Source organism: Haliotis asinina, chromosome 12 (genome assembly GCF_037392515.1).
Source record: "Haliotis asinina isolate JCU_RB_2024 chromosome 12, JCU_Hal_asi_v2, whole genome shotgun sequence".
Taxonomy (NCBI): domain Eukaryota; kingdom Metazoa; phylum Mollusca; class Gastropoda; order Lepetellida; family Haliotidae; genus Haliotis; species Haliotis asinina.
Genome location: NC_090291.1, coordinates 21,841,579 through 21,862,389, shown reverse-complemented (window position 1 = coordinate 21,862,389; position 20,811 = coordinate 21,841,579). Strand labels below are relative to the sequence as shown.

The window sequence follows — 20,811 nt, the reverse complement described above, 5'->3', positions numbered from 1 at the left end:
CCTTTACCATCTGGCCACCTAAAAGCACCCAGGTAACAGTAAAGTCTTTACCATCTGGCTACCTGACAGGAAACAGTAAAGAATTTACCATCTGGCCACCCTACAGCACCTAACAGTTTAGTCATCATGCAGATATGGGCAGGAAACCAGCCCCAAGTAAGTACATTACATTGGGAAATAACTACTTTGATTCTGCAGTTTTATTATGTTCAATATCAGATCAGATTTTCCATTTGATTAATACTAGACTTGAGAACATCATGAAAATATCATAAGTGATCCTGAAGTTGAGCTTTAATACAAACAACAGTAATGATTCAAGCCATTCTTACGTGCCGCAGAAAATACTGCCCAATCAGGAAGGGGTTTGTTTGACACATCTCCAATTCTGTTAGGAAATGCTGACTATGGAACTGGTAGATATTCTCAATGTTCCCAAAGATAACATTCCTCTTCCCTCGCAATGCCTGTGGGACATCTTCTCGGTCAAGCTCTGGGATATAGTTATCGATGATGAACTGCAGAGCTCTCACGTAGTCTCGTTCTGTCTGTATCATCTCACTCGTGATCAGCGACAAGGTCCTGCACAACAAACAACAGATGAACACTAACTTCCTCCATACATTTTATCAAGTGAATGTTGTTTAATGCAGCAGGAAGTTACACTCCATATATTGTACTCATGTCTTAGTACAATGACACACACAGATGTAAACCACAGTGCCTGAACACTTTGTCTAAGTTTTGTAATTCTTTATAATAAATAATGAAGAAGGACAATTCTTCCTCTACATGTATTGACTCCCACAATGAAACAAGAACACAAATGTTAACTTTTACCTTTGAATAACTGAATGAAATCCACAATATTACAGAAACTAATTAAGACATGTTATTGATATCTAGGTCAGCAATAATCCACCCATGTCACAGCAATAATCCAGCTATATCACAGAAACTAATTAAGACATGTTATTGATATCTAGGTCAGCAATAATCCACCTGCATCACGGCAACAATACAGCTATATCACAGAAACTAATTAAGACATGTTATTGATATCTAGGTCAGCAATAATCCACCTGCATCACGGCAATAATACAGCTATATCACAGAAGCTAATTAAGACATGTTATTGATATCTAGGTCAGCAATAATCCACCTGCATCACGGCAACAATACAGCTATATCACAGAAACTAATCAAGACATGTTATTGATATCTAGGTCAGCAATAATCCACCTGCATCACGGCAACAATACAGCTATATCACAGAAACTAATTAAGACATGTTATTGATATCTAGGTCAGCAATAATCCACCTGCATCACAGCAATAATACAGCTATATCACAGAAACTAATCAAGACATGTTATTGATATCTAGGTCAGCAATAATCCACCTGCATCACGGCAATAATCCAGCTATATCACAGAAACTAATTAAACCATGTTATTGAAATCTAGGTCAGCAATAATCCACCTGCATCACGGCAATAAAACAGCTATATCACAGAAACTAATTAAACCATTTTATTGATATCTAGGTCAGCAATAATCCACCTGCATCACGGAAATAATCCAGCTATATCACAGAAACTAATTAAACCATGTTATTGATATCTAGGTCAGCAATAATCCACCTGCATCACGGCAACAATACAGCTATATCACAGAAACTAATTAAGACATGTTATTGATATCTAGGTCAGCAATAATCCACCTGCATCACGGAAATAATCCAGCTATATCACAGAAACTAATTAAACCATGTTATTGAAATCTAGGTCAGCAATAATCCACCTGCATCACGGCAATAATCCAGCAATATCACAGCAATTATGTTTTAATGAAGAGAGCCAGTTGGTGTTGAAACCTAAATCACCACTAACCTAACACTATTAATCACACTTTTTAACTGTTCAGGTCATTCGAGTAAATTAAACATTTCACACACAAAAAAAGTTGATTTCCTCGTAAATTAAACAAATTTATTTAATCCTTTATTTAAGTGTAGAAATATCTGGTTTGAGGAAAGTCAACAGCTGTTTCTAAAAAGATGATCCAAGGTAAATCAGCATTCTAATAACAAGGTATTCACCAATTAGGTGGTTCATGTTAGGCTATGTTCAAACATTTCACTCATGAAAAAGGATAAAATATTTCTGTGCCTTGTGTTTTTTGCCTTTTATAAAAGATTAGAAAGTTTGAACTGTTTTCAACATAGTGTCAACTACTAATCTGAAATATTAGCCCAATGTTAATACTGTCAAACAGCCTGTATTTTCTCAAACTGGAAGAATCTGTTATAGGATGCGTTTTATCAGATAAATATTTTCAGAAATCATAAACTCAGTCTTTGTCTCTTGAAATACTATTTCTGAAAGATAGCAAGTGCTTCTTTGTAGGACTTCATAGACATTTCTGACAGTCATCTGATATTGTTCTTACACAAACAAATAAATCCTAGCCTGAATCTTTATCCAATCATATGGTCAGATGTTGCGTGCACACAGCTCATGAATATCTCTCGTATTTTTACCCAGGATCAAAGACAGGACCGTCACGTGTCACAGCCATCTAGACGTCTGACTTGTTAACAAACAGTGTTTCGTGTTAGGAGTTGAGTTAATGAACTGTGAGTGACCACAATGTGGTCCAAGCTTACACAAACACCACTCTCATTGGATGATATTTCTGACATTGTCGTCTTACCCAGGACAGCTTACAAATGTTGACATTGTGTAACGCTCATGTTTCCAGAGAAGCCCTTTACACTGTTGCTGTGTTAAGACAAGAGGACAAGGCTAGGCTGCAACACAGAGGAGGCGAAGAAGGTATCCATGGGGAAAACATGGGAAGGTATTCATGGGAAAACAGGAAAACATGGGAAGGTGGCCATAGGGAAAACAGGAGGAAGGTGTATATAAGTGAATGTTTCTACGGGGAAAACAAAGGAAGGTGTCCATAGGGAGAAACAAGGGAAGAGGTCTATGGGAAAAACAAGGGAAGTAGTCTATGGGGAAAACAAGGGAAGATGTGTATGGGGAAAAAAGGAGGAAGGTGTACATAAACTAATGTGTCTGTGAGGAAAACCAGGGAGGTGGCCATGGCAAAAAACATGGAAAGGTGTCCATAAGCATGTCTATAGGGAAAGCAAGGGAAGATATCTGTGGGAAAGCAAACGGAAGGTGTCCAAGGGGAAAACAAGAGAAGGTGTTTATGGGGAAAAAAGGAGGAAGGTGTACATAAACTAATGTGTCTGTGAGGAAAACCAGGGAGGTGGCCATGGCAAAAAACATGGAAAGGTGTCCATAAGCATGTCTATAGGGAAAACAAGGGAAGATATCTGTGGGAAAGCAAACGGAAGGTGTCCAAGGGGAAAACAAGAGAAGGTGTTTATGGGGAAAACAAGGGAAGATGCCTATGGGGAAAAAAGGTGGAAGGTGTACATATGCTAATGTGTCTATGGGGAAAACAAGGGAAGGTGGCCATAGCAAAAACAAGGAAAGGTGTCCATAAGCCAAAAATGTCTATGGGGAAAACAAGGGAAGATGCCTGTGGGAAAGCAACGGAAGGATTCCAAGGGGGAAACAGGAGGAAGGTGTAGATGGGGAAAACATGGGGAAGGCAAATCTATATGGAAAACAAGAGGTGTCCACACCTACTTCCTCTCCTAAACAGCTGACCTCCAACTTAATCTTACAAATAGCTGACCTTCTACTGCCTTTCATAAACAGCTGACCTACTTTCTCTCATGAACAGCTAACCTATTTGCTCTAATAAACAGCTGATCTCCTACTTAATCTTGTAAACTGCAGACCTCCTACTTAATCTTGTAAACAGCTGACCTCCTACTTAATCTTGTAAACAGCTGACCTACTACTTCCTCTCATAAACAGCTGACATGCTACTTCCTCTCTTAAACAGCTGACATGCTACTTCCTCTCATATACTGCTGACCTTTTTCTCATAAACAGCTGACCTGCTACTTCCTCTCATTAACAGTTGACCTCCTACTTCCTCTCTTAAACAGCTGACCTTCTACTTCCTCTCATAAACAGCTTACCTCCTACATCCTCTCATAAACAGCTGACCTACTACTTCCTCTCATAAACAGCTGACCTCCTACATCCTCTCATAAACAGCTGCCCTTCTACTTCGTCTCATAAACAGCTGACCTGCTACTTCCTCTCATTAACAGTTGACCTCCTACTTCCTCTCTTAAACAGCTGACCTTCTACTTCCTCTCATAAACAGCTAACCTCCTACATCCTCTCACAAACAGCTGACCTACTACTTCCTCTCATAAACAGCTGACCTCCTACATCCTCTCATAAACAGCTGCCCTTCTACTTCGTCTCATAAACAGCTCACCTGCTACTTCCTCATTAACAGTTGACCTCCTACTTCCTCTCATAAACAGCTGACCTACTTCTTCTCATAAACAGCTGACCTACTACTTCCTCTCTTAAACAGCTGTCCTTCTACTTCCTCTCATAAACAGCTGACCTCCTACATCCTCTCATAAACAGCTGTCCTTCTACTTCCTCTCATAAACAGCTGTCCTTCTACTTCCTCTCATAAACAGCTGTCCTTCTACTTCCTCTCATAAACAGCTGACATGCTACTTCCTCTCATAAACAGCTGTCCTTTTACTTCCTCTCATAAACAGCTGACCTGCTACTTCCTCTCTTAAACAGCTGACATGCTACTTCCTCTCTTAAACAGCTGACATGCTACTTCCTCTCATAAACAGCTGTCCTTCTACTTCCTCTCATAAACAGCTGACCTACTTCTTCTCATGAACAGCTGACCTGCTACTTCCTCTCATAAACAGCTGACCTGCTACTTCCTCTCTTAAACAGCTGACCTACTACTTCCTCTCATAAACAGCTGTCCTTCTACTTCCTCTCATAAACAGCTGACCTACTACTTCCTCTCATAAACAGCAGTCCCTCTACTTCCTCTCATAAACAGCTGTCCTTCTACTTCCTCTCATGAATGGCTGACCTACTTCTCATAAACAGCTGACCTACATATTCTAATAAACAGCTGACTCCATACCTTTGTGCACCTCCTTCACCAGCAACAGGAGAAGGTTTGGATATTTGCCCAATCAAGTAAGTTAGAGTAAAGGACACAGGGGGTTGACATTTGGCTGTAGCATAATGTAACCTATATTTATACATAAGCTCTCCTCCTCAACATCCTGACATTGACATTCTGACCCACTGACATGCTGTTATCATCCTCTCCACCAAATTATCTGGGACAGGTCAAGATCACCTGCACTTATGCAGACGTGAACTTGGACATCAGTGCTGTATAGCTCTGTTGGTGGATGATAGTTCTGCATGTATGATATACTGAAATACTTGAAGCTGACCAAACAAGGTGTGTAGACTTGTCCTTCACATCCACAATGAAGTGATGAACAATATAAATGGACATTCTATAAGGTCAGTTCTCCTGAAGCCTTACTCAACTGTGCTGTTGGTGTCATCCAATACTTATACTGAGTGACATTATTCAAATATGCATTGGGAAATATGAAAGCATTTATATTGTTTCTAAATGCAGAAACTTTTGTCATTTTGAAATACCATAAAAATGTAATACAACTGCCCCCCTCCCCAAACAGATTTCAAACAGGATAAAGATGACATGCAATAAATTGCTGGTAAATGTGACACTATCTAATGAAACATGTTTTTATGAAGACCTTTCCCAAATGAGGTCCATGTTGTATTTGTCAACTCAAGACTTGATTTAAATAGGCGCAGTTCATTTGCTTGTCTCAACCAAGACGTGACAATCATTACAGTTGTTTTATGACAGAGCTTGGTCAGCTCACTTGTGCTTCACTTAAGGTGCGACTGATAAAGAGGTGATGGTATATTAGACAAAATAAGTTTGGGATATTGGAATTTTTATGATTGATATTTTATCAGTGAGTCAATGAATAAATAAATCATTATTCAAACTTTCAAAATTTGCATATATTCCCAACTATCTTTGTCCAGTATACAATTCTTATTCTAAATTAAGAAAATAAGATCTGTTAGAAATAAAAAACCAAACTGATTCCAAAATTTCATGTCAGGGGCATGAAGTTGTGAATGGTTGAAACTAGCTACCGGCATGCACCTTAGAATACCTGTGTGTTGTGTGTAGTGGAAATGCAGGAACTAAGTAACATAAGTTTCCACTACTGATATAAGAAGTGGTACCTTCTGTTTTTCATCTCTGCCTCGGACAGTCTCAGATCAGCCATGGATCCTGTGGGCGTCCCCCGTGTCTGCCGGAGGAGGTGAGTGTTGACAGGAATTGGGGTCCACTCTTTTCGCATACTGCCTAGCTCACCACCCTGGCCCTCATCAATATCCTCCTCATCCTCTTCAGGCATACTGCAGCACAGACAGAAACACATGGTAGACAGGTATGCTGGGAAGGATGCATTCAGTACACAGTCATTATTGGCCAAGCCTGTCAAAGGTTAATTATATATTGATGAACTGACACTTTCTAGCTGAGGCACAGAAAAAGCAACTACTGAAGGTATGCAGAGGCAACACTGAAGCATTTGGGGTGTATCCAGTCAGCACAATATCTTGTCTTTATAAGATAAAATTGGTAAAATCTCTGTGCATCAAAGTAAATTGGAATAAAAACGTATTTATGTGAGGTACTGTATATTACCGTGCATCAGACCAAAGAATGTTGTTTGTAGAAGGGGGTCGGTTTATTTATGAGGCACAATTTCACGAAAGTATTTTTCTGGTCGTCAGTGCCCTGTGAGGATGATCTTACAGGTTAGTGGTACACCTGCTAAAAGTTTACGACGATTACAGTCACTTTGTTATACATGTGGCAGATGTCTGATGTGGGGGTCGGCTTATGCACGAAACATACCATTTTGACACTGATTTTGGGGGTCAAGTTAAGGGGTCGGCTTAACTATCGGGTCAGCTTATACACGGTAATATACGGTAAATCTACAGATAAACATGACAAGATTGTTACAGTCATCTTTTTCATATAAGTTATTAAGTGATAATCGTCTCTGTTCTAAATCAAACCAAGATGGTTAGCTATCGTGGGAGTTTGTTTCGAAGGACAGTGTGACCCAGCTGTGCATCAAGCATGATGATAGAGCATACCATTCATGATAACAGCCACACAAGGCAGTCTAAATATTCACTGCAGCACACAAGCGGTGCAAACAAGACCATCAGGGTACAATCAACCTGTCATCACTGCTGGCCACCATTACAAATCAGAAGCACTGATTCCTGAAGACCACTTCAAACTTATGCAACCAACAAAAGAACACAAGCAATCAAAGTTTTGGCAATCTCATAAAACCCAGCATGCAACAGTCATTTGACAGTACAATGATAATTTTAACAAACTAGCCACCTTTGAGCCAATTCATGACAAGAACTACTATTAATATAACACCACCTTCTAGTATGGTGAAGATGTAGCATAATCAGTTGTGGTCACACCCAGATAAGTTGCTTGAAATCACATCTAAGTAACGACTTCATGGATGACAAAATCCTGCTGATACACAATCAACTACTGAATGATTGTCCTCAAACCTACTGATATACAACCAGCCACTGGATGATGGTACAGAAACATGCTGATACACAATCAACTACTGGACAAGTCTACACAATCCTACTGAGTACATCCAACTACTGGACGATTGTAGACAATCCTACTGAGTACATCCAACTACTAGACGATTGTACACAATCCAACTGAGTACATCCAACTACTGGACCATTGTACACAATCCTACTGAGTAAATCCAACTACTGGATGATTGTACACAATCCTACTGATCCAACTACTGGACGATTGTAGACAATCCTACTGAGTACATCCAACTACTGGACGATTGTACACAATCCTACTGAGTACATCCAACTACTGGATGATTGTACACAATCCTACTGAGTACATCCAACTACTGGACGATTGTACATAATCCTACTGATCCAACTACTGGACGATTGTAGACAATCCTATTGAGTACATCCAACTACTGGATGATTGTACACAATCCTACTGATCCAACTACTGGACGATTGTAGACAATCCTACTGAGTACATCCAACTACTGGATGATTGTACACAATCCTACTGATCCAACTACTGGACGATTGTACACAATCCTACTGAGTACATCCAACTACTGGACGATTGTACACAATCCTACAGAACACATCCAACTACTGGACGACTGTACACAATCCTACTGAGTACATCCAACTAATGGACGATTGTACATAATCTTACTGAGTACATCCAACTACTGGACGAATGTACACAATCCTACTGAGTACATCCAACTACTGGACGATTGTACACAATCCTACTGAGTACATCCAACTACTGGACGATTGTACATAATCCTACTGAGTACATCCAACTGCTGGACGATTGTACACAATCCTACTGAGTACATCCAACTACTGGATGATTGTACATAATCCTACTGAGTACATCCAACTACTGGACGATTGTACATAATCCTACTGATCCAACTACTGGACGATTGTAGACAATCCTATTGAGTACATCCAACTACTGGATGATTGCACACAATCCTACTGATCCAACTACTGGACGATTGTAGACAATCCTACTGAGTACATCCAACTACTGGATGATTGTACACAATCCTACTGATCCAACTACTGGACGATTGTACACAATCCTACTGAGTACATCCAACTACTGGACGATTGTACACAATCCTACAGAACACATCCAACTACTGGACGACTGTACACAATCCTACTGAGTACATCCAACTAATGGACGATTGTACATAATCTTACTGAGTACATCCAACTACTGGACGAATGTACACAATCCTACTGAGTACATCCAACTACTGGACGAATGTACACAATCCTACTGAGTACATCCAACTACTGGACGATTGTACACAATCCTACTGAGTACATCCAACTACTGGACGATTGTACACAATCCTACTGAGTACATCCAACTACTGGATGATTGTACACAATCCTACTGAGTACATCCAACTACTGGATGATTGTACACAATCCTACTGAGTACATCCAACTACTGGATGATTGTACACAATCCTACTGATCCAACTACTGGACGATTGTAGACAATCCTACTGAGTACATCCAACTAATGGACGATTGTACATAATCCTACTGAGAACATCCAACTACTGGACGATTGTACACAATCCTACAGAACACATCCAACTACTGGACGATTGTACACAATCCTACTGAGTACATCCAACTACTGGACGATTGTACATAATCCTACTGAGTACATCCAACTACTGGACGATTGTACATAAATCCTACTGAGTACATCCAACTACTGGATGATTGTACACAATCCTACTGTTCCAACTACTGGATGATTATACACAATCCTACTGAGTACATCCAACTACTGGATGATTGTACACAATCCTACTGATCCAACTACTGGATGATTGTACACAATCCTACTGAGTACATCCAACTGCTGGACGATTGTAGACAATCCTACTGAGTACATCCAACTACTGGATGATTGTACACAATCCTACTGATCCAACTACTGGACGATTGTACACAATCCTACTGATCCAACTACCGGATGATTGTACACAATCCTACTGAACAAATCCAACTAATGGACGATTGTACACAATCCTACTGAACACATCCAACTACTGGACGATTGTACACAATCCTACTGAGTACATCCAACTAATGGACGATTGTACATAATCCTACTGAGTACATCCAACTACTGGATGATTGTACACAATCAGACTGATATACATCCAACTACTGGATGATTGTACACAATCAGACTGATATACAATCGACTACTGGACGATTGTACACAAACCTTCTGATACATAACCAGCTACTGGATGATTGCAGACAAACCTGCTGACACACGACTATTTGACAACTATATACAAACTTGTTGATATACAAAATAACCTACAAATTGTAGAAATGTGTCACATCATGTTGGAATGTGTCTGTGGTACAAAACATACCTCATCTACTTCATGTAGGAATGTGTCTGTGGTACATAACATACCTCATCTACATCATGTGGGAATGTGTCTGTGGTACATAACATACCTCATCTACATCATGTGGGAATGTGTCTGTGGTACATAACATACCTCATCTACATCATGTGGGAATGTGTCTGTCGTACATAACATACCTCATCTACATCATGTAGGAATGTGTCTGTGGTACATAACATATCTCATCTACATCATGTGGGAATGTGTCATGTTGGAATGTGTCTGTGGTATATAACATACCTCATCTACATCATGTGGGAATGTGTCTGTGGTACATAACATACCTCATCTACATCATGTAGGAATGTGTCTGTGGTATATAACATACCTCATCTACATCATGTAGGAATGTGTCTGTGGTACATAACATATCTCATCTACATCATGTGGGAATGTGTCTGTGGTATATAACATACCTCATCTACATCATGTAGGAATGTGTCTGTGGTACATAACATATCTCATCTACATCATGTAGGAATGTGTCTGTGGTATATAACATACCTCATCTACATCATGTAGGAATGTGTCTGTGGTACATAACATACCTCATCTACATCATGTGGGAATGTGTCTGTGGTACATAACATATCTCATCTACATCATGTGGGAATGTGTCTGTGGTATATAACATACCTCATCTACATCATGTAGGAATGTGTCTGTGGTATATAACATACCTCATCTACATCATGTAGGAATGTGTCTGTGGTACATAACATATCTCATCTACATCATGTAGGAATGTGTCTGTGGTATATAACATACCTCATCTACATCATGTAGGAATGTGTCTGTGGTATATAACATACCTCATCTACATCATGTAGGAATGTGTCTGTGGTACATAACATACCTCATCTACATCATGTGGGAATGTGTCTGTCGTACATAACATACCTCATCTACATCATGTAGGAATGTGTCTGTGGTACATAACATATCTCATCTACATCATGTGGGAATGTGTCATGTTGGAATGTGTCTGTGGTATATAACATACCTCATCTACATCATGTAGGAATGTGTCTGTGGTATATAACATACCTCATCTACATCATGTAGGAATGTGTCTGTGGTTGTCTGTGGTATATAACATACCTCATCTACATCATGTGGGAATGTGTCTGTCGTACATAACATACCTCATCTACATCATGTAAGGGATGTATCCAACAATTGCAAGAGAAGACTTCCTGTTGAGATGATTCAAGCTACTGCAATACACACAAACACACCATACTCACCATGAATTACTGACCACAATGTCACAATCTCCACCACAGAGACAAAACTATAATAATCCAGTATATGGTATAACCGACAAGCCTCCCTTAGTAACCACCCGTTGCAACTTCCCACAGGTAACACACCTGTCCCGAAGAGCTAACAGAGGAGCAGCTACCTACATGCGTTGTAACACGTGATGTCATCACCAAGATATATACGGCTTTATATAAGCTAATTCTACCCTTATGATAACACAGTCCTTAATGCATCAAAGATAAAAAACTCAAATACTTGATAAGAGTTTGCTTACTAAAGCATGTATATGACCCAGTTTGACAGTGTATATTATAGTTTATGTTACTAGGTCAAGCTGACCATGTTCTTATCAGCGGTCAGACACCATTGAGTACTAGCTCAACTGAGATGACGATGGTCTATTTCTATCATCCTGAGCCACCTATCTGCTTAGCATGAACATAGCTTCACTTGAACCTGTTCATACAATACTGCATGTCATTCCCATCGACAGATAAGCCACAGATGGAATGTGTACACCAGTACTGCTAGTGCTTTCTTAAGGGTAGTCACAGGGAAAGCATGTGCATGTGTGCATGTGTGCATATTTTGTGTGCATTCACTACAGTCCTAAGTGAGTGAGTGGGCTCTTGCCTGGACCTGCAATGAGTGAGTGAGTGAGTTCTAGTCTTGACCTCCCAACTAACAGATGCTACGTTTGGACTGGCACAATACAGGACTAATGTATATAATAAATATCCCAAGACCACATGAAACACAGTTGGTTGGTTTCAGAATGTGATGTGAACTGCAGGACCCAACACTCACAGACAGTTGACCTTAGTTATGTCTCCGTGTTGTCAAACACTGTCTGAAAACAGTGTCACATAACTCACTCATCAGACCTGGGATCACTCCACCTGCATCACTCACATACTACAATGCCATAAATTTTGTTTCTAGGTGTATATCCCAACAATATGAGGTTCTTGCATCACAAACAATAAAATTAACATATGACTTTCAAGCTCTTAAAAGGCCCATCAGAAGAAAGCCTGTATTAACATGTTGCGAAACTTGTAACAGTGTTGGAACACACTGAATAACAGCTTATAAAAAGGAATGTTCAGACAAATGTCACTGGACAGCAATACTATGCAGCATTTCCCATCTATTGAACTACAGGCTGATCTATGTCCAGTCTGATATAAACTGACCAGATGATGGTTGTGAGGAGGAGACTGTCAATGAGTCAACCTTTCTTGAATGCTGGTCAGTCCTGCACAGGCTAGTTAGTGGTTATTGTTTCCTGGCAATTCCCACTCAGCCTGTCAAAATTACTGGGGTCCTACACAGTCATCAACCCTGACACAGCAGCGTGGACATACTGACATCTGTTAAATTTACTTCAGGGTTCAATAACTGTTTTCAAAATGGAGAATATTAATTCTGTATGTTTTAAGTTTCATGACTCTAGGAAACTTACGTAGTAGGACTAGCACCATCAGACCAGCTTAGCATTGGAAGACTAACTGATACACACCATACAAACCACAAGCTGCACCCTGCCCACCCCCGTGTTCACCATCCTCCCACACAGATAACTGCAAACGCATCGGCATGACGACAACAATCGAAGCACAAATATGATGCAATGCCGGTGAACATATTCCACCTGCGGACGGGTTTATGATAAATCTATACCCTAGGAATGTAAACAAGGGGTCATGTGCACTCGAAAACTCAAAAACATCATACCATCTATTTCCTCTTGAAAAAATGTTCAAACATGTTTACAAACAAATATAATGATTATCATTACACAAACACACTAGCAAACAAGTGGGCATCATGCTTACAATAATATTTCAAGAATCAAAACATGACAATTTATTTATTAGAGCCACTGTGGCAGTTGTGTGTCATATTGTCTTTCTAAACTAGATAACAAAGAAGCATGTAGGCTAACAACTAGTCTCTGAAATGAACACATTTTACACATTTTATATAGTAAAATATAATGAGACTTTCTTCATTTCCGTAGATGTGGAAATCTAGACTTGCCACATTTTGTAGCTTGAATATATTTGCTTCCGGGCCTGTGTGCCAGACTAAGTTGAAGTCAACATCTTGTGTTCAGCCATTTCCACTAATTACTGCCAAAATAATGATTGTGAGAACAGATCTGTTAATGCTTACACAGCAGAATGAACATAGATGTTTTTGATAAACTTACACTTACACTGAGCAGTCTGTCATGATCTTGTGTCATTTTCAGTTTCTGAAGCCAGATTAATTAAAACAATACTTTTCCAATCATTTAACTATTCATCTGAACATATTATTCTTTAACCTGGAAAACAGCCATGTCTTCTAAACCATACACAATATATCTGCTAACCTCTCATGGGTTGTGCCAGTGCTGCCATGTTGTGACATTGTCAGACATCCCGGTACTGCCTCCAATACCAAACACACACTTCACTTCCAGTCAGGGACACCACGCCTCACACTGACATACCAGTCACACTGTCTCATGAACACTTTAAGCTGAACATTCTTCTAACCAGGACACAAAACCATAATTGAAGTACCTAAGATACATCACTCTATAAGTCAGTGGAAGTACAAAGTTGTAACATTAGACATTTGTCCTACTGGCAGTCTGCTAGGACAGCACACTGTGCAGGCAGGCAGACAGCGTTCCTGCAGTCCATGCATTCCGTAGTTGTCAGTGGTAATATCAACCACTGAGATACAGGGTGCTGATTGGGGGGAGTGTTTTATATCAGCGCTGCTGACAGCAACCACTTCCAGGTTGAATGGAAGCATGAAATGAAATGTGTTGTGATGTAATCATGGCCAACAATAGAGGTGAGAAAACACCTATGTGGTGGAGGGTTGGTGGTACACTGTTTTACTTCTACATGTCCTCCAGCAATTCATTCCCAGCTCAGTCTGATCACGGTGGTTGTGAAAATCTCCTTTATGTTCTTAACACTAAGGTGAAGTGGAACACTTTTATGGATAGACAACTTCTTTATTGCAATATGTGCGATGTTTCGTGTAGACAATAAAACTGTTATCAAGCAAATGATCTACTCCTCAAGCAAATGATCTACACCAAAATGTCACATCTACTGCAACAAAGAAGTCTATCTATAAAAGGGTTCCCCTTCATCACACCAGTTTCTAAATGCCACTCAAAAAAATCAACAGTGAGTTGGTTGCTACTGCCGAGGAAACATCATATTGTCAGCAGTGTGTGAGCTTAATGGAAGAATGCAAGGCTTGGGCCTATGATATAGTCTGGGTTCTGGCGCTAAAGCTTCATGGAAACCTTCATTTGGTTTAGGAAACCTAAAAACCTTACCAGTAAAAACACCCAGCCACCCCTTGAGAAACACATATTAATTGTCTGACCAAAATGAATTTCTGCCACCAGTGTCAATATATTTAAGATTAACTATGGATAATTTTGTCCCTATAGCGCTCAAGGAATTAGACCAAGAAAAACATGAAGAGTTTTTCGAAAATGTATCTAAACCGCGGCCCGAACAGAATAGATGCATGGAGTTAAATGTGAAGCATAAAGTGATTTTCGCTCTTCTATCAACATCCGTGAGTCAACTGACTTTCGTCATTCACAAAGGAAATAACTGAATTGAGCCAATACAGGCTGACACCGCCAGATGAGCATATCCTATCTGGTACCCCTCCAAAGTAAGCTGCAGTAACACACAGATCAAACAGACCACAACTATCTGTGGCTCATTCAGGTGACTTAGCGCCAATCTTTCCAACTTGGGAGACAGTGCAAGTAATTTGGGGACAACCACAACAAACCCATGGCTCAGTCTCTCGTGAGAATGAACTTAGTTTGACTAGATGAACTGCAACCTGAACGCAACACACTTGAGCTCCCTTTGGCCGATATTGTTTGGTGTAATCCATTAATCCCATAACAAAGACTATGTAGAGGCAAGAATGGCTTCCATAACACCGGATGTCAATTCCACTCAAACAAACATGGCCAAAACAAGGAGCGGCAGGGAAAGTGGACTTGGTTACATACAGGTGTTTGGTCAGTCTGGTTATGATGTGACATTTAGCCGGTCACTGCTCGCGTGCTGGACACTTCTGGTCAAAGTCTTGTTTGTCTGCTCGGATGAGGTATTTAATCAGCAAATTACTTCAGTTATCTTAAACTAACAGGAGGGCCTTTGCCACAGCAGTTCAAAATGTTTGACAGTGGATTGTGAACTGGAAGCAGCAAGTTTTATTTGAACTTCATATTATTTGAGATTGAAGAAACCTTTCTAGTTTATCCCTGCAGTATCTGAGCATCATGAAGTACATCGATATCCAAGCTGGTCATATATTCTTGGACACGTGATTCATATCACTAGACATTTGTCAATGCTGGGATATTTGTGCTATGGCAACAGTTTGCACAGGCCTTGCCAATATTAATCCTTTTCTTAAAGTCTTAATTTCTTTCTAGTTTCACAAAAGTTGCTTGGAATTAACCATAACTGTTTACATATTACTTAAAACTGATTTTCACTATCACTCTAACTGATGATTTTTCAATCAGTTTTATGTGAATATGCTACTATGACAGAGAGAGTGAGTTATAATATAAGGTCATACTATAACAGAGATATAACGCGATGATTTATTCAGCTTCAACGTGAATAAAGGAAAACAGAAATCACATTACAAATGCAACAGACAGTTCCTGATTAGAATAATAAAAGCACAGCTTGGACAGTTCCAAAACATCCTTAATAATAATAAAATCACAACCTATTAACATCCCCGAATGTGTTTTGGAAGATTTCGTTGCCTTACTGTTTTATTTAACAGTATGGGGACCAAAGGAACTTGCACATGGTTCAGCATGAAAGAATACTGTTTGCCTGCTTACAAGAATTTTTCCAGGACACCATAGCCACTAACAATTTCATAAATGTAGTGCCAAAAAACAGGCCTTAATAGTGACTTTGTGTCATAGTCTGTCCAGTGCCAACTGCATGTTTTCCTCCTTGCTCTGCAGCAGGAACTTCAGCGCCACTCTGCTCTAATGAACCAAACATCTAGCAGACAAACCTTCCTGGACTTTACATCACTTAGTGAACCAGTCTGTCAACAAGTGTCAGATCAAGTCACTCTCAATGACAGTGTATTGTAACATATCAACATGAAGTATGTCAAAATGTTCACCAAGAAAAATGTAAGGGGAGAGTTTCTGAAGTTATTAGTGAACCTGTAGAAATGGCACTAAGAGTTGGTGATCTCTCATCAATTAGCTGATAAGTAACAGGTGACTGTAAAGGTGTGTCAGCTAGATACTGAAATGCAGACATTGATAAAGCTGAAGTGCATTTCTTTCTTTTGTTCGTGAGCATCGGGATGTAGTAACGACTAGCAATGTATTATGAAGTCTTATCCCCCGTGTTTGCTGAAGTAGTAAGGTCTACAATGAAGGACCTTTACGATTCCCCAGGGTTCCCTAGACTGAAGGACCTTTACGATTCCCCAGGTTTCCCTAGACTGAAGGACCTTTACGATTCCCCAGGGTTCCCTAGACTGAAGGGCCTTTATGATTCCCTTTTGTTCCCCTAGACTGAAGGGCCTTTATGATTTGCTAGAGTTCCCTAGACTGAAGGGCCTTTATGATTCCCTCGGGTTCCCTAGACTGAAGGGCTTTTACAATTCCCTTGTGGTTCCCTTGACTGAAGGGCTTTTACAATTCCCTAGTGGTTCCCTTGACTGAAGGACTTTTCTGATTCCCTAAGGGATCCTTACACTGAAGGCCCTATATGATTTCCTAGACTGAAGGGCCTTTATGATTCCCCAGGGTTCCCTAGACTGAAGGACCTTTATGATTCCCTAGACTGAAGGACCTTTATGATTCCCCAGGGTTCCCTAGACTGAAGGACCTTTATGATTCCCTAGTGGTTCCCTAGACTGAAGGGCCTTTATGATTCCCTAGTGGTTCCCTAGACTGAAGGACCTTTATGATTCCCTAGTGGTTCCCTAGACTGAAGGACCTTTATGATTCCCTAGTAGTTCCCTAGACTGAAGGACCTTTATGATTCCCTAGTGGTTCCCTAGACTGAAGGACCTTTATGATTCCCTAGTGGTTCCCTTGACTGAAGGACTTTTCTGATTCCCTAAGGGATCCTTAGACTGAAGGACCTATATGATTTCCTAGACTGAAGGGCCTTTATGATTCCCTGGGGTTCCCTAGACTGAAGGACCTTTATGATTCCCTAGTGGTTCCCTAGACTGAAGGACCTTTATGATTCCCTAGTGGTTCCCTAGACTGAAGGACCTTTATGATTCCCTAGTGGTTCCCTTGACTGAAGGACTTTTCTGATTCCCTAAGGGATCCTTAGACTGAAGGACCTATATGATTTCCTAGACTGAAGGGCCTTTATGATTCCCTGGGGTTCCCTAGACTGAAGGACCTTTATGATTCCCTAGACTGAAGGACCTTTATGATTCTCCAGGGTTCCCTAGACTGAAGGACCTTTATGATTCCCTAGACTGAAGGACCTTTACGATTCCCCAGGGTTCCCTAGACTGAAGGACCTTTATGATTCCCTAGTGGTTCCCTAGACTGAAGGGCCTTTATGATTCCCTAGTGGTTCCCTAGACTGAAGGACCTTTATGATTCCCTAGTGGTTCCCTAGACTGAAGGGCCTTTATGAATCCCTAGTGGTTCCCTAGACTGTAGGGCCTTTATGATTCCCTAGTGGTTCCCTAGACTGAAGGGCCTTTATGATTCCCTAGGGTTCCCTAGACTGAAGGACCTTTATGATTCCCTAGTGGTTCCCTAGACTGTAGGGCCTTTATGATTCCCTAGGGTTCCCTAGACTGAAGGGCCTTTATGATTCCCTAGTGGTTCCCTAGACTGAAGGGCCTTTATGATTCCCTAGTGGTTCCCTAGACTGAAGGACCTTTATGATTCCCTAGACTGAAGGACCTTTATGATTCCCCAGGGTTCCCTAGACTGAAGGACCTTTATGATTCCCTAGTGGTTCCCTAGACTGAAGGACCTTTATGATTCCCTAGACTGAAGGACCTTTATGATTCCCCAGGGTTCCCTAGACTGAAGGACCTTTATGATTCCCTAGTGGTTCCCTAGACTGAAGGACCTTTATGATTCCCTAGTGGTTCCCTAGACTGAAGGGCCTTTATGATTCCCTAGTGGTTCCCTAGACTGAAGGGCCTTTATGATTCCCTAGTGGTTCCCTAGACTGAAGGGCCTTTATGATTCCCTAGGGTTCCCTAGACTGAAGGGTCTTTATGATTCCCAAGGGGTTCCCTTGAGAATGTTGAAGTATTTTGCCTGATATGGTTTCTTTAAAAGGCATACAGTCTTGTGAAAAGTGTATACTGTCAAAATATGTTATTTATATGTTAATAGCCTATTCGTCACACCACCCTGTCTTTGCCTGCACTTAGCACTAGTCTTTCTCAGTCATACTAAATACCACCGCATCACAGTTTGTTTATACACCAACACTTGTCTCACTCTATCCTTGAAACATTTCTGTCTATCTGAACTGAACACTATCTTGTCTCTGTCTGTACATAACTTTACTAATTTTGCCATTTGAATAAACTCTAAAATCAGTTTATATGCAGTTGAATGGAAACCCGGAATGCATCTCTGTCTATTTGAAGATCAAAAACATCACAAAAAGACATCTGTTTATGAAATAATTCATTTTCACCAAGATTTGGAAGAGTCTGGATACATTTTGCCACCAAAGCATAACTTAAATCAAATAATCACATTTAGTGGCGAAAGCAGGAAGATGGTCGACATAACAACAACACAATGTCTTCCTACCTGGGGAGACTTTCAGAGCTGCCTGTGATCATGCTGATTGATTTGCCAGACCGTCGCTCTCGGATTGGGTTGTGCTCGGCATCTTCATAAATTGTGGAGCTGATTGGCGGAGGGATGTTTGGGGCAGTGCTTGCACGCTTCAGCATCTTTTTGATTGGACGATTGTGTGAGCTGAAGGTGGAGCCTGGCCCCTGGAGGGGTTGTGAGATTGTTCGACACAGCAGCAGTTTCGAGTCAGATGCACTCCCACCGTCTGAACTGCTGTGGTCAGATGTTGGAGACACAGGTAGACTGGCACTGGTGTCACCATTTCGGGCGCAATGAACACTGTCTCTTGCCTCACTTTGAGACTCTAATGTCCTACTCCTAGATGGAGAGAGGGACGCATTACTACCACTGGAAGAATCTGATGGCTTATCCAACATCCGATGACCGGAACTCCGATAAGGTGTGCTGGTCGTTTGTGGCTCCCACTCAGGGGAGGTGTCTTTCAGTGGTTTCACCACAGGATTGGGGGAGGTACTATTCACTGTCTGTTCTTTCACTAGCTGGTCCTTGGCACGTTTGAGAGTGTTCTGTCGTAGAAGTAACAATTGGTATGTCTCCTCACATCGAGCTTTTGCGACTCGACACTGTTCAAGCAGCTTGTCATTGTGCAGCTTCTGAGCTGTGTTTATCATCTGCAGAAAGGCATCTTCTGTGAGAGGTGGATGTTCCTTCAGATAGGCATCAAGAGACTTGAGAAGCTTGTCGAGGCCATCAGGACTTGCGCAATGTTCCATCCTCATGCTGGCAACATACTTCATGGCCTCCAGGGCCCACTCGTAACTCTGCAACACAACACACACATTTACAATATACACCAAGGTAATGAAAACCTCTTTCCTCTAACACCCTGTCACAGTCAGATGAGCTGGTAACATTTCCAGGAATCAAGACTATAACAGCCTCAGCTTTACACAGTTAAGACTGTAGGGTCAAAGAATGGCACACAGGGAAACACGCTCCAAAGGATGACAACCGATAAAAGAAATGATAACAGATGTTTATATGTTCATTTGTAATTTGTTAGTTTCACACTGAACTGAACTATATAACATACAACCAGTTACCATTTTATTTTATATGGTCTCTGATACAACATAGTCTGTTCTGCGTAAGACGTCCCCATCAAATGGCCATTATGTGCTACAGAGACCTGTTTCCACAGGCTGTCCAAAGACAAGTTCATATGTAACCCATGTTCTGAACCAGTGACATGGTCAACTGTGACCAAGGTACTGAACACTGAAGAAGTGCTTCCTGTGTCCAGAGGAGAAAAACAGTCCAAACCAAATGGAAAGTTACCTCTGCCTGTCTGGCAATGTTACTGGTTGTATGGAATACAATTACTTCAGCTTGTGAGATGCATTCCATCTCTTTGATGAATCTGGTTTGGACTATGATTACTGATTGTTCTTCTTTGACCATGTCTACTCTTAAATAAGAATGACAAAGACTCAGTAAGTAGAACTTCTATTCACAAAAAAACTGTTGTCTTAGAATCTTGGTGTGAAGCACTGTAAAACAGCTGGCAGTTTTAGTTTAAGAAG

At 40.7% G+C, this 20,811-nt stretch overlaps 1 protein-coding gene across 3 annotated transcripts in view; it reads right to left on the bottom strand.

The window, feature by feature from the left end:
- LOC137259016 (puratrophin-1-like) overlaps positions 1-20,811 on the bottom strand; it is a 166,810-nt gene that overhangs the window by 10,126 nt on the left and 135,873 nt on the right. For all 3 annotated transcript variants that reach the window (XM_067796717.1, XM_067796718.1, XM_067796719.1), the window contains exons 13-15: positions 19,220-20,049; positions 6,233-6,409; positions 333-582 (exon numbers count right to left, since the gene is read on the bottom strand). In XM_067796717.1, the coding sequence (XP_067652818.1) occupies positions 333-582; positions 6,233-6,409; positions 19,220-20,049 (1,257 nt within the window). The remainder of the gene's footprint in view (positions 1-332; positions 583-6,232; positions 6,410-19,219; positions 20,050-20,811) is intronic.